General features: G+C 39.7%; 1 protein-coding gene across 5 annotated transcripts in view; it reads left to right on the top strand.

Annotated features, from left to right (window-relative positions):
- PLEKHH2 (pleckstrin homology, MyTH4 and FERM domain containing H2) overlaps positions 1-15,173 on the top strand; it is a 100,802-nt gene that overhangs the window by 81,538 nt on the left and 4,091 nt on the right. For 3 of the 5 annotated variants that reach the window (XM_004005992.4, XM_042246240.1, XM_012172698.4), the window contains 4 exons: positions 4,314-4,455; positions 10,895-11,040; positions 12,072-12,201; positions 12,967-13,053. In XM_004005992.4, the coding sequence (XP_004006041.3) occupies positions 4,314-4,455; positions 10,895-11,040; positions 12,072-12,201; positions 12,967-13,053 (505 nt within the window). Of the gene's footprint in view, positions 1-4,313; positions 4,456-10,894; positions 11,405-12,071; positions 12,202-12,966; positions 13,054-15,173 lie in introns of those variants that run through there. The other 2 variants (XM_060412222.1, XM_060412223.1) reach the window with 2 other exon arrangements.

The following is a 15,173-nucleotide window of genomic DNA, read 5'->3' as shown; positions in this document are numbered from 1 at the left end:
TGCACCATTGGGGTGGTGTGTGTTTGCTGTCACTGGTCCACACAGTGATGTGGTTCCCATCACACGGTATTCAGTTTCCTCGATGTCAAGTGAGGATATTTGGGAATGCCCCTGCCGGGCACGTGTGCCCTCCTGCTGTGACAGAAGCCCCACTTCTCTGCCTCAGACCCCCTCAGGGTTGGGGAGCAGTCGGAAGCTAGTCATATTGAGACAGACTCAGATCGTGTTCCTGGGGCCTTTCCTATTCAAGATCTGTGGGTTTGATTTTCTGACTTCTTTATCATTCTGGGGACTCGTTAGTTCCTCTCCACATTCTCTCCAAATCCCTGTGTAGTTGTTGGAGCCCACACTGTTCCGTTAGGGGCTTGAGCCTATGATTCCTACAAGTTGTGTCCCTGTATGTGTGTCTGGAATTGTTTTTCTCTTCTGTGCCCATAGTGCTTCATCTTCCCTTCCCAGGTGCTGTCTTCCTGGCATGCCAGGAATGATAGAAGATGCACTTTAGCTCTTCTTGTCTGTAGCCATTTGAACATTTGGTTCTTTTTTCCCTCCTATTGTATTAGCAATTCAAACTTTAACCAAGAACCTTCCAATGGCTCAGTTCAGTTCAGTTTGCTTGCTCAGTCATGTCCGACTCTTTGCGACCCCATGAATCACAGCACACCAGGCCTCCCTGTCCATCACCAACTCTCAGAGTTCACCCAAACTCATGTCCATCGAGTCGGTGATGCCATCCAGCCATCTCATCCTCTGTCGTCCCCTTCTCCTGCCCCCAATCCCTCCCAGCATCAGGGTCTTTTCAATGAGTCAACTGTTCGCATCAGGTGGCCAAAGTATTGGAGTTTCAGCTTCAGCATCAGTCCTTCCAATGAACACCCAGGACTAATCTCATTTAGGATGGACTGGTTGGATTTTGCAGTCCAAGGGACTCTCAAGAGTCTTCTTCAACACCACAGTTCAAAAGCATCAATTCTTTGGCACTCAGCTTTCTTCACAGTCCAACTCTCACATCCATACATGACCACTGGAAAAACCATAGCCTTGACTAGATGGACCTTTGTTGGCAAAGTAATGTCTCTGCTTTTGAATATGCTATCTAGGTTGGTCGTAACCTTCCTTCCAAGGAGTAAGTGTCTTTTACTTTCATGGCTGCAATCACCATCTGCAGTGATTTTGGAGCCCCCCCAAAAAATAAAGTCTGACACTGTTTCCACTGTTTCCCCATCTATTTCTCATGAAGTGATGGGACTGGATGCCATGATCTTCGTTTTCTGAATGTTGAGCTTTAAGCCAACTTTTTCACTCTCCTCTTTCACTTTCATCAAGAGGCTTTTTAGTTCCTCTTCACTTTCTGCCATAAGGGTGGTGTCATCTGCATATCTGAGGTTATTGATACTTCTCCCGGCAATCTTGATTCCAGCTTGTGCTTCTTCCAGCCCAGCGTTTCTCATGATAAATTCTGCATATAAGTTAAATAAGCAGGATGACAATATACAGCCTTGACGTACTCCTTATCCTATTTGGAACCAGTCTGTTGTTCCATGTCCGGTTCTAACTGTTGCTTCCTGACCTACATATAGGTTTCTCAAGAGGCAGCTCAGGTGGTCTGGTATTCCCATCTCTTTCAGAATTTTCCAGTTTATTGTGATCCACACAGTCAAAGGCTTTGGCATAGTCAATAAAGCAGAAGTAGATGTTTTTCTGGAACTCTCTTGCTTTTTCCATGATCCAGCAGATGTTGGCAATTTGATCTCTGGTTCCTCTACCTTTTCTAAATCCAGCTTGAACATCTGGAAGTTCACGGTTCACAAGAGCATTACTTTCCTAGCATGTGAGATGAGTGCAATTGTGCGGTAGTTTGAGCATTCTTTGGCATTGCCTTTCTTTGGGATTGGAATGAAAACTGACCTTTTCCAGTCCTGTGGCCACTGCTGAGTTTTCCAAATTTGCTGGCATATTGAGTGAGCACTTTCACAGCATCATCTTTTAGGATTTGAAATAGCTCCACTGGAATTCCATCACCTCCACTAGCTTTGTTCGTAGTGATGCTTTCTAAGGCCCACTTGACTTCACATTCCAGAGTGTCTGGCTCTAGGTGAGTGATCACACCATCATGATTATCTGGATCGTGAAGATCTTTTTTGTACAGTTCTGTGTATTCTTGCCACCTCTTCTTAATATCTCTGCTTCTTTTAGGTCCATACCATTTCTGTCCTTCATTGAGCCCATCTTTGCATGAAATGTTCCCTTGGTATCTCTAATTTTCTTGAAGAGATCTCTAGTCTTTCCCATTCTGTTGTTTTCCTCTATTTCTTTGCATTGATCGCTGAGGAAGGCTTTCTTATCTCTCCTTGCTATTCTTTGGAACTCTGCATTCAGATGCTTATGTCTTTCCTTTTCTCCTTTGCTTTTCACTTCTCTTCTTTTCATAGCTATTTGTAAGGACTCCCCAGACAGCCATTTTGCTTTTTTGCATTTCTTTTCCATGGGGATGGTCTTGATCCCTGTCTCCTGCACAATGTCACGAACCTCCGTCCATAGTTCATCAGGCACTCTGTCTATCAGATCTAGTCTCTTAAATCTATTTCTCACTTCCACTGTATAATCATAAGGGATTTAATTTAGGCCATACCTGAATGGTCTAGCGGTTTTCCCTACTTTCTTCAGTTTAAGTCTGAATTTGGTAATAAGGAGTTCACGATATAAGCCACAGTCAGCTCCCAGTTTTGTTTTTGCTGACTGTATAGAGCTTCCAGTGGCTACACTTAGCTAAATAAACCCTAGTGCATGATAGTTATGAATAAGACATAGTTCTTAACTTCAAGTGAAGGAAATATGCCAAGTACAAAAATGTTCACATGCCAGAAAAGGAGGGCTTTCATCTTAAATTTTATTCTTTTTGTTCTATATCCCTTTGCTGACATCATTTTGAATTGAGAATCTATTTCTGTTACCCAACCATGTTCTTCTATCAGTTAACAGTTTGCCATCATGCAGACACAGATAATTATTTTTTTCAAGAAACCACTCTGAATGATGGCCCAGGCCAGTGATTCTTAAGCTGCTGTGAACAGAAGGAATTATCAGAGCAATGGGGAAGAGGTGCTTTTCAGAGTACACCCTCCCATGCTTCCCCTGAGATTCTGACCTGCTGCCCTCTCATTTCTTGCTATTTGAGATAATTACCATGAGAAATTTTGTAACTGATGATAGTGTGTCCTCTCCTTCAAGTGGATGGGGAAAAAAGGCTGGAAATCCAGTTATAGTTAATTGAGCACACGCCTGACAGATGCCAGATCTGTCTCTCTTTTCCTGCCTCGGTGTCGTCATGACAGTGTTAAGGTGCGTCACTGTGCTGCTTACCCGCCCCACTGCTGCAGCGTTTACAGGGCTCTCTGCCTGCTCTGTAGCCTGGAGTCAGAGCCTTAGAAACCTCATATAAAGAAGTGGCACAGGACTTCCCTCGTGGTCCAGTGGTTAAGAATCTTCCTTGCGATACAGAGGACACGAGTTCAATCCCTGGTTGGGGAGCTAAGGTCCCACATGCCGCAGGGCAGCTAAGCTGGGGCCCTTACACCGCAACTAGAAGAGACTCCACGTGCTGCAAGGAAAGATCTGCATGGTGCAAAAGATTTGGCATGATGCATCTAAGATCCAACACAGCCAAATAAATAAAATTTAAAAGAACAAGGAAACAGTACAGTGATTAAATACAGAGGATCGCTGAATTGATGAAGAAAGACCTCGGTGAACAAAAGCCAGATCGTATTTCAACAAGTAATAATGATAGCCTGTAAACTATATTTGAGATCCTAGGGCTGTTTATCAGAATGTGGCCAAAAAAGAGTCAAAACATTTAAATGTGCAATTACTTTTAGATAGATGTACTATCTTTTAGATTCCTGGAGAAAACTGCCCCTATTTGACCGTTTGATACTGATTTTTAATTGAAACCTTCATTTCCTATTCCCTGTTATATCCAAGGAGTGTAGGAAAGACCATGAGTGTTTTTAGAATTGGGTTTATACAGCCCACTGGTATCAGGTCCTTCCTCAGTAGCAGCTAAGGTATTTCAGAGCATAAAAATAGCACAGAAGCACCCCTCAAGCTCAGCTTCAGAGCAGTTTTTCTCAGTTTGCTGGTAAATGTTATAAAGAATGGAAATAGAGGTCATCAACAGATCGTAATGATCTAAGTTTGTATCATTGAGAGAAATATTGTTAGAACAACCCCATATCAGTCCTCTGGATTTCTCTTTACCTTCTTCTTTTGTAAGTATATCATTTAATAAAAAATTTCCTCTTTTTTTACAGATTATATTTCTCAATGCAAGTTCGAGGAGAGACTGATAGAGAAAAGTTGCTGTTAATGTATCAGACAAATGATCAAATAGTAAATGGACTTTTTCCTCTGAACAGGGACCTGGCATTAGAAATGGCAGCTCTTTTAGCTCAGGTAACTTCCATGCTATGTAGAGCAATATTTTGTAAAGGTAAAATACTAATTTCTTCACTGAATTAAACATACTAAAACAATATACCTTTCGTAATTGTTTAAATTCAGTTTGCTGTGATTAACACCTTAAGAATTACAGGCGTTATGATTACAGTTTGACTCCCATTGCTGACAATTGCAGTGATGCAGAATGAGACAATGTACCGTAAAGATAACCTAGTTTCTTAATTGCCTTGAAAGTATCCCACTAGGTTTTGCATTTAATAAAGGATTTTGAGTGTTGAGCTATGGGGTTGTGGATGCCTTGCTGAAAATGTTCAGTAACCAAGTAAGATCATTCTTTTAAAAAGCTAAAACATTTTCTTCTATTGATATTTACCTGTTATGTCAATTAAGATTAAATTAAGATGACTATAAACCGTACATGCAAATTAATAGTGACAATCAAAAAAAGAAATATTGGTATTATTTGTCCCTCACATAGAAAGTGTTGGGGCCCAAGGCAGTCTGCCCCCAAATATGCCTCAGTGACATGTTGATTATTTTGAATTAAAGTTACTTTAGAAACAACTGGTGGGGAAAAAAATGATATATACTTAAAAAACACTCCAACGTCCCTCTTTTGCCCTAAAAGCTGAAAATAAATCTCCCATGTGAAGGTGTCCTCCCTCTAGGAGGAGGATAGAAAGAATCCTTGTCAGCAGTTAAGCATTCAAAGCTAAGAAAGCTGTATAAACAAACTGTTACTACTTCACTAGTCTTCTACACCAAACACAAGGCTCTTTGTTTTGTTAGATCTTGGTAACTGTTTCTTTGTCTAAAAATGATATATAAATAGCTTGCTTTGGTCATTTCAGGGGTTTTGTATCTATAAGTGAGCTTCCCTGGGGGCTCTTTGGGTAAAGAACCTGCCTGCCAATACAGGAGATGTAAGAGACATGGGTTTGATCCCTGGGTTGGGAAGATCCTCTAGAAGAGGACGTAGCAACCGACCCCAGTATTCTTGCCTGGGGAATCTCATAGACAGAGGAGCCAAGGGGCCTACTGTCCATAGGGTCACAAAGAGTCAGCATGACTAAAACGACTTAGCATGCATACAGCGTATCTCTGAGGCCTCTGTGCACTCAGCTGGTTAATTTCTCCTGATAATCGGTCTGGTGTCAGTTCAATTATTAGACCAAGTTAAAGTTCTCTAGATGGATAGTGGGGAGAAATCTTCCCCTCCCCAGCGGGAGATAGGCATTCTGGTGTGTCTCCAGTCAAGAGGGACGTGTACTTTGTCCTCACCTCCGTTCTGTCGTCATTTTCATGGTCCTGGGGATCTGCCAGAGCTCCAGCCATTACATCAGTGTTCCAGGCATCAGAATGGAGGAAGAACTGAAGAAGGGCATGCCTTCCTGCTTTTGAGAATCTTCCTAGCAGTTATATAGAACGTTTCCATTTATGTTTCTTTGGTCAAACTTAAGTCACCTGATCTTGCCAACCTACAAGAGACACTAGAAAATGTGGTCTCAGCTGGGCAGCAATGAGTGTTAAAAAATTCAAAGGTTTTATTACTCAGAAAGATAAGAGAATGGTCATGAAAGGCAATGCAGAGTCCCTACCCCACCTGGGTCTCTGCACATTTTAATTAAGGGAAAATGATGTGTTGTTGGCTTAGATTCCCCAGGGTTTTTGGTCTCCTCACTCCTACCATCTCAAGACATCTTAGTCACTCTCTTCATTTTATCTACCACCTATGCCCGTGATTCCCAGAGCTTATCTCTCAGTTCATATTGCTTTCATGGGCTCCTTAAGTTCAGCATATCAGGAGCTAATCGTCTTCCTTTTTCTTTCTTCACATTTGCATCTTCTCTGTGACATTGCCTCTGTTCCATCTGCCAGTTCAGTTCAGTTCATTCGCTCAGTCATGTGCAAATCTTTGCAACCCCATGTACTGCAGCACGCCAGGCTTCCCTGTCTATCACCAACTCCCTGAACTTGATTAAACTCATGTCCATCGAGTTGGTGATGCCATCCAACCATCTCATCCTCTGTCACCCCCATCTCCTCCTGCCTTCAATCTTTCCCAGCATCAGGGTCTTTTCCAGTGAGTCAGTTCTTTGCATCAGGTGGCCAAAGTATTGGAGTTTCAGCTTCACCATCAGTCCTTCCAATGAATATTCAGGACTGATTTCCTTTAGGATTGACTGGTTTGATCTCCCTGCAGTCCAAGGGACTCTCAAGAGTCTTCTCCAACACCACAGTTCAAAAGCATCAGTTCTTTGGTGCTCAGGTTTCTTTATAGTCCAACTCTCACATCCATACATGACTACTGGAAAAAACATAGCTTTGACTAGATGGACTTTAGACCACAAAGTAATGTCTCAACTTTTTGATATGCTCTCTAGGTTGGTCATAACTTTTCTTCCAAAGAGCAAGCATCTTTTAATTTCATGGCTGCAATCACCATCTGCAGTGACTTTGGAGCCCAGAAAAATAAAGTCTCTCACTGTTTCCATTGTTTCCCCATCTGTTTGCCATGAAGTGATGGGATGGGATGCCATGATCTTAGTTTTCTGAATGTTGAGTTTTAAACCAACTTTTTCACTTCTACTCTTTGACTTTCATCAAGAGGCTGTTTAGTTCTTCTTTGCTTTCTGCCATAAGGGTGGTGTCATCTGCATATCTGAGGTTATTGATACTTCTCCCGGCAATCTTGATTCCAGCTTGTGCTTCATCCAGCCTGGCATTTCACATGATGTACTCTGCATATATGTTAAATAAGCAGGGTGACAGTACACAGCCTTGACACACTCCTTTCCCGATTTGGAACCAGTCTGTTGTTCCATGTCCAGTTCTAACTGTTGCTTCTTGACCTACATACAGATTTCTCAGGAGACAGGTAAGGTGGTCTGGTATTCCCGTCTCTAAGAATTTTCCACAATCTGCCAAGCAAGCTTCAAATCCAGGAATCACCCCTGCCGCTGCCCTCCCTCTCCCTTCCCCCCCATCTCCGGGACCCTGTCCCCTCCTCTCCATGCTGACTGCCATTGCTGTGGTTCAGACCATCATCATATCCTGCCTGCTCTTCTGCATGAGGCTTCTAACTAATTTGTTTTTCTCTGGTCTGGTCCCCCACATACTTTTATTCTCCAAACAGAATCTAGAGAGATAGTTCCAGTTGCCTATTGCTTCATAGTAAATGACTCCAAGACTCGGCCCCAAATGACAATTAGGGCAGGGATATGTAACGGCAGCTTGTCTCTGCTTCATATGGGATCAGTAGGCATAACTTGTAGACTGGTTGTGACTCTATAGCTTAGGGCTGGAATCACCTGAAAGGTTCGTTCACTCACACATCTGGTGGCTGATGCCGGCTGTTATTTGGAACTTAGATCAATTGGAACACCTGCTTGTCCCCTCTTCAAGTGTCTGCTTGTGCTTCCTCACAGAATGGTGGTAGGGTGACAAGAGCAATGTTCCAGAAGAGACAATATGTGGAAGCTGCCATTTTCCTAAGGTTGGGCCTAGAAACTGTGCCATGGTGGTTTTTCAGGCAGCACTGATAATACAGTGACTGGAATGGAGATACTGAAAAAACTTGTGAATCACTGCATCATTCCCTTGTTTACATGGAAGGACTGTCATGATCTAAACTCTTCTTGCCTCGCCAACCTCATCCCTTAATACTCTCTATCTTGAACTTTATGGTCCTGAGTTGTATATGATTCACTTATTCTTTCCTTTTATGCGTTACTTGTTTGTCTCCTCTGTTTACAGACCTCTGCTCCCATGCCTCTACCTGTTAACTTCAGGTGATCCTTTCATTTTTATCTTAGGTGTCACTCATACCAGAAACCTTTCTTGAATTCTTCCTGGATTGGTTAAATGTTCCTCTTAAGGTTTCAGTAATGCCTTGCATGTATCTATTACTGTCCTGACCCCAATGGCCTTCCTGAAAGCAAGGGCTCTCCTTATTCATCTTTGTATCTAGCACAGTGCTTTATACACAGTCCATTCTCCACCATGTTCTTGGATGCATGAATAGTTGATAATTTAGTTTACTTTCATAGTAACTTTATGGTCATCAGACTCTAAAGCATTCATACTACACCTAGTATTCTGTTTTTGCAGTGATAAAAAGCTGAGGAAAGAACTAAGTCACAGATTTTCTTGGTGATAGGATTAGGAGTAATTTCTTATCATGTGCTGGGCTTTGATTATCTGCTTATCTAGGCTTTGATTCTCTAACATCACAGAGGCCCTGTTAAAATCACTCTCATTTTTGCTAAAATTTAAGTTCGTTTTCTTAACACTTAATTTTGTGGAGAAAGAAAAAATTATCTCCAGGAAAAATTATCACATTCTCTGGAAATACATACTTCTAATGTTTTAGATGAATTTTTGAAAGGAGTAGAAAGGTAAAACAATGCATCTAGAAAATTCTGAGTGCTTTACTAACTAAAAAGTATTATTTCTCCATCTACAAAAGGAAAAGGAAATAATACCTCTGATCACTTCTTCAGAGTAGTTTTTGCAGAGATAAATGAAATACACTAAGGAAATCTGAGCTCTGTAGAAGATAAAGTTATTTCTGTTGTAATTTGAGTATTAGTAGGTCCTTGTTGATGTCCTCTGTCTTAATCAGGAAGTTCTTGGAGCTGATGTTCTAATTGTATATGGTGTCTGGTAATGTGCCATGTTGATGTGAGGCATATGGGGAAAGCATGCATGCATGCTCGGTTGCTAAGTTTTTTCCCACTTTGTGTGACCCCATGGACTTCTTTTGAGGAGAAAATGGCAACCCACTCCAATATTCTTGTCTGGAGAATTCCATGGACAGACGAGTCCATGGGGTTGCACAGAGTCAGACACGACTGAGCAATTAATACACACACATGGACTATAGCCTGCCAGGCTCCTCTGTCCATGGAATTCTCCATGCAAGAAAGAATACTGGGGTGGGTTGCCATGCCCTCCTCCAAGGAATCTTCCTGACCCAGGGATTGAACCCACGTCTCTTATGTCTCCTGCATTGGCAGGCAAGTTCCTTACCACTCATATCACCTAGGAAGCGCCATATGGGGAATACCTAAGTTGACTCTCCAAATATTTGGACTTAATTCTCCAAACATTTATTGTGATCATTCTGTGCTATACAGTATGCCTGGGGCCATAGAGAGTGACCTGGAACTTGAATATTCCATTACAGGGTTTCCTAACAGCCAGGGTTGCCTTAAATAGCTTACTATGTTTATAACTATTGTTTATACAACTGCCATATCTTTGGAGGTTAAATCCTGGTCTAAGGGTTCACAGCTAGCTGTGCTGAGTACTGTCTACTGATAGGTGGGGACAATGAAAAGCTTGCTCTGGGGGCAGGATTTCAGTGTATTTGAAGAGCAGATGGACAGCTTTTATTTGGTGTAAGGAAATTAGGATAATACCTCACAAGATGGTGAATGACAGGGAAACCTGGTGTGCTGCAGTCCATGAGGTCGCAAAGAGTTGGATCGGACTGAGCAACTGAACAACAACTGATTAGAGAGGAGATGGGAGTGACAAAGTTGAACAGCAAAGCCAGACCAAGAACAGGGAACCTAGAAAATTATAAGAATTGACTGTAAGAGCAAAGCTCAGCTGAGGAATTTAGACAGTAGCTGGCCAGAGTAAGAACTAGATAAGAGCGTTGTTTCCAGAAAAAACTGAGCAATAGTTTGAGGGGATGCATACAGTCACAATTATGGAGAAAATCTAGGAAGTGATGAGAATGTAGTACTTGCTCCCATTATATTCAGTAGAGACCCTTGAAAAGTGCAAGTAATACTTTAAAAAGAGTTTTCATAGCTCTATATCTATTTTTCATTTCTAACTGATTTTTGCCTTATCACCAACCAAAATTGTACCTTTAAAATGAAAATTATCTAGTTTTGTTACAGGCAGTAGTAGAGTTAAGTGACCTTGAGCAAATACTGTACTGTCAGATTTTAACCTAGGATGATTAATGTAGAAATGAAACTATATCGTATCATGTTAGTCAGTCGTGCCCAACTCTTTGCAACTCTGTGGACTGAAGCCCTTCAGGCTCCTCTGACCATGGGATTTCCCAGGCAAGAATACTGGAGTGAGTTGCCATTTCCTTCTGCAGAGGATCTTCCCAACCCAGGAATCAAACCTGGGTTTCCTGCTTTGCAGGCAGATTCTTTACCAGCTGAGTCACCAGGGAAGCCCACGTGGAATGCTTGAATTATAGACTTGTTTCATAATTAAACTTCAAATGAAATTTAGATTTAAATAATAGTATTTTTATATGATTACAAATTCCATACTCACACAATCATGAGAAATAGATTTATCTGTTGTATGTTACAGTGTTTAGAAAAAAATAAAACTAATTTTCTTTCTAAAAATTCTTTTAAAATATCCTCTATTTTCTCTTTTTTGGGTTTTCAATTAGGTGGAGATTGGAGATTTTGAAAGACCTTTTTCCACTCCAGCAGGTCATGTTACTAATCAGTGCAAAGCAAATCAAACTCTAAAACAAGTCATAGAGAAATTTTATCCTAAAAGGTATAGAGATGACTCTTCTGAAGAACAGCTAAGGTAAAGAACTATTTAAAGGGCAGATGTGCACTAGTTTTTCAGGGATATTTTTCTGTACAAATTTTAAAGATGAAAAAAATTATGCGTAACGATTTGCTCAAGATTTTTAAAATACTGTTGAATACCAAGAGGTTATAGTTGTTTTTATTTGAGATGTGTCTGGAAACTTTAGTAGCTAGATTTAAACTTTTTCAATAAGAAAAAAATGTGCCTTAAGATCCTCTTTTTATTTGATCTTATTCATTATTGTCCAAATTAACCTTGCTAAAAAATAAAAGGAAAAAATTGGCTAATAGGTTTAATTTTATGAAATATTTACCTACCAAAATTTTTTTACCTCTTAGGGTATTCCATTAAAAAGAAATTGGAATAAAAATAAAGTATGTTCTTACACAAAGTTTTTTAATAAAAATTTTTAATTCCACTCTATTAATTTGGAGTTTTGATTTTTGAAAACTTATAAAGAAAAGGCATAGATTCAAAAATAGAGGCAAATCCAAATTCACCATGAAGTTTTTTTAAATAGAAACATTTGTGATTAGTCTGTTGTCTCTGTAGAATAAGTGGTTGCCTTCATGATTTAAGAGGTTTCGCCTGTACCCAGCATCTCTCTGAGCCAGGAGTGGCAGCACCTAAATTCCACCGTTGGGGATTCATTCTTGAGTCTCCAATTCTTGTACTTCTTTAAAAATGAAAGTAATTCCCATCAGATTCTAGGCTAATTATGCAAAGGTTTGATGTTAGCTTATCAGATTTTAAATTTTTACCTGAAGGGAGTGGGGAGCAGGGAACCTAGGTCATACTGAGAGCACTAACAAATAGGGGAATTTGGTGAAAGGAATGCTACACAAAGGACAAGGGGTGGACAGTGGTTAGATGGGTGCCACTAAGCCACAGCGTCCCCTGGGTAGGTCTCCCCTGGGTAGCGTCCCCTGGGTAGGTCTCCCAGTGGTGTCTAGCATTGGGTCAAGGAGAGCTTTATCGTGGGAGGATGATACACTCTTTGTGTTTTTGTTCTTTTTTTTTTTTAGGCAGCTTTGCCAGCGACTGTCAACCAGGTGGATGGCCCTCCGAGGACACAGTGCTGCTGATTGTGTGCGAATCTATTTGACAGTAGCCAGGAAGTGGCCATTCTTTGGTGCCAAGCTATTTCTTGCAAAAGTAAGAAATGGTAGGGGGAGGCTATCCAGTTGAGTAGAATATAAAGTGGTAACCGTAACCCCAGGTTTAGTATATTCAACTTTTTAAAGGAAATAAGGGAATTTCCAACAATATAAAGAAAACCATGAAAGGACACTGAGGAAAGAGCAGGAAAGCCATCAGCGTCTCTGTCTTTTCCCTTCTGATCCAGTTTACCCTGCCAAAATCATTTCTTACACTCAGAAGGCTTAATCAGTAGACTGAAGACAGCCCCTTAGCTCTGCTTTCTTTCTCTTTATTCATTCATCCATCCACTCATTTACTCTCTCACTCATTTGTATTATTTAGTAATTATGAATTTTGTTTGCCAAACACAGAGCTGAGCTCTAGGGATACAGAAGCCCATAGTTTCAGATAAGTTATCTCACACTTTCAGGAACTCGCAACCAGTGTTGCAATAGGTCTGGAAACCACTGATGGTTAAGAGTAACATGACACTGAGGAAGGAGAGACAAACCCTGCTAGGCGTTAGATTAGGTGGCCTGTCCAAATACACATGTTAATAAATAACAGATTTGGGTCTCGAACCCAAATTCAAGACCCAAATTTGGGTCTCCTAATTCACTGTTCTTTCCATTATACCACACTGTCTACTCCTCAAGTGAGATTTTTAATAATAAGATGTTGTTGCTGTTGTTCTTAGAAATGTCGTACTGCATTTAGACTAAAACATTTCTGTAATTTTGTTTAGCATCTGTTATAGAGTATATTTTTACCTCTTCATAGCCCATAACCCCATCGTCCCTTGGAAGTACGTTCATGTGGCTGGCTGTACATGAGGATGGTTTAAGCATCTTAGAATACAACTCCATGGTAAGATTAAATCCTTAAGTTTTGCACTGAGTTAACTATTTCCATTGCTCAGTATTCCATAAACAGAAGGTAATGATACCTTAATCTTATTTTTCTTATACACAGAAAAATATCCTTCCTAATACTATATCATGAAGTCATTTTACGAATACAACCGTGATTACAATTTCATCTTTTAAAATAAGATTAGACAGGCTATGTATTGTGTATGAGAAAAATATTAAGATACCATGACTAAATTGCAGTCACAGTTGTATTTGTAAAATGACCACTCATTTATAATGTTCAGAAGGTGGCTTCCTGTGTAAAATAACATTAAGATAACATATCTCTTGAAGATAACATTAAGGTATAACATTAAGATAACATTAAGATATCTCTTGAAGATAACATTAAGGTAGAAACTTCAGTTAGCAGAATTTTAAGTTCAGTTTCACTAAAACTTCTGTGATAATTTCTGTACTTTCCCATAGTATTACTTACCCATTCACTTGTACATATACAGTATCTTATAGAGTTATTTACATGATTAACTATAAAGTCAAACTGTGATTTCTATTTATTCATTTATCTGAAATTCACTTTATTTTGTATCATATTATATATATATCAGATTACTTTAAAAAAATCTTTTTTAACCTGGTGGACAGGGATCACTCAATTCACCTGGTAGATGTAGTGGGCTCTCCTACTTGTGGCTATAGTCAGAATCACTGAGAATTTCTTGGAAATGAGACTGTCCTTTAGTGTTTTAGTTACTGTTTCTCCTTATAACTGTTGGAAGCTCTTTGAAGGCATTTGTATTTCTTGAATGGGCTTCCCCATGGTTCAGCGGTAAAGAATTTGCCTACAGTGCAGGAACCATAGGAGACATCGGTTCAGTCTCTGGGTTGAGAAGATCCCCTAGAGGAGGGCATTGGCAACCCACTCCAGTGTTCTTGCCTGGAGGGTCCCATGGACAGAGGAGCCTGGTAGGCTACAGTCCATAGAGTTACAAAGAGTCGGACATGACTGAAGCGACTTAGCATGGCATGGCATGTTTCTCGAAGGCCTTTTAGTTCTTGAATAAATAATCTGAAGATAGATTATAAAACCAGTGACTTAAAGTCAACAAAAATTATACACCAGTGTTGAGTTACCTTAGCCAAGTAAACCAGTTTGTTGATTCTGAGAGATAGACGTACAGCAGAGGAGGTATCCAGTACTGGGATGATCTGCTCCAGGTCTTGCAAGCTAATCATTAAATACACAGATTCCTTTCCTTTTAGGCTGTACATCTTTGAATTATATTTTAAAAATTGTTTTAGTAACACATTGGGAAAAAGTATTCGCTGCATGTATGACAAAGGGTTGTTATCCTTTAGGAACGTGGATGTTTTTCCAGATAGTAAAGAAATGATGAACATAGCAATAGACAAATGGGCCAAGGCAGTTCACGGAAGAAATACTAATATTCAGTAAATATTTAGATGTTAATCTCACCATCAAGTAAATTCAGTTTAATACAGTGAGATTCTACTTGTCACCAATCAGATTGGCAGAACTTCAGACAAATTGATGGTATCCTGTGTTATCAAAACTGCAAAACACTGGAAATGTAAATGGGTATAATGTTTCCAAGTTTCAAAAGGCTTACTTTTTTGAGATAGCAATTTTAGCTGTTGAGGTTTATAACCATAGAAATAATTATGTGTATTATGGAATATGTCCCAATATTCACTGGAGTAAGTAAATATTAACTGGAGTAAGATAGTAACAAAAAAATTTAAATATTCTTCAATAGATTAGTTAAATAATGTCTGTCTATAAAATCTAAATAAATGTCTATAAAATCATTTAAAATGATTTTATACAATAGCAAGTATGTTTGGTGTCATGGAAAGATGTTCATAACATGCTATTAAGTTAAAAGAAGCAGAAAGTTAAAAAATAAGTAGTGTGCTTGGTACTCCTTATGTTTACATATATCAAGATCTGTTTATCAGGGTGAACTATATGGATTTGCCAATATTTGACCATTTTTTTACCTTAAAAAAGCATCAGGTTCATATGATTCAACCAGATAGGTAGATAGGCAGTTAGATAGATAGATAGAAATCTTTAAGGACAAATACAGTGTA

Source organism: Ovis aries, chromosome 3 (assembly GCF_016772045.2).
Source record: "Ovis aries strain OAR_USU_Benz2616 breed Rambouillet chromosome 3, ARS-UI_Ramb_v3.0, whole genome shotgun sequence".
Classification (NCBI taxonomy): Eukaryota; Metazoa; Chordata; class Mammalia; order Artiodactyla; family Bovidae; genus Ovis; species Ovis aries.
The sequence above is the reverse complement of the archived record's forward strand: the minus strand, read 5'-3'. Positions and strand labels throughout refer to the sequence as shown.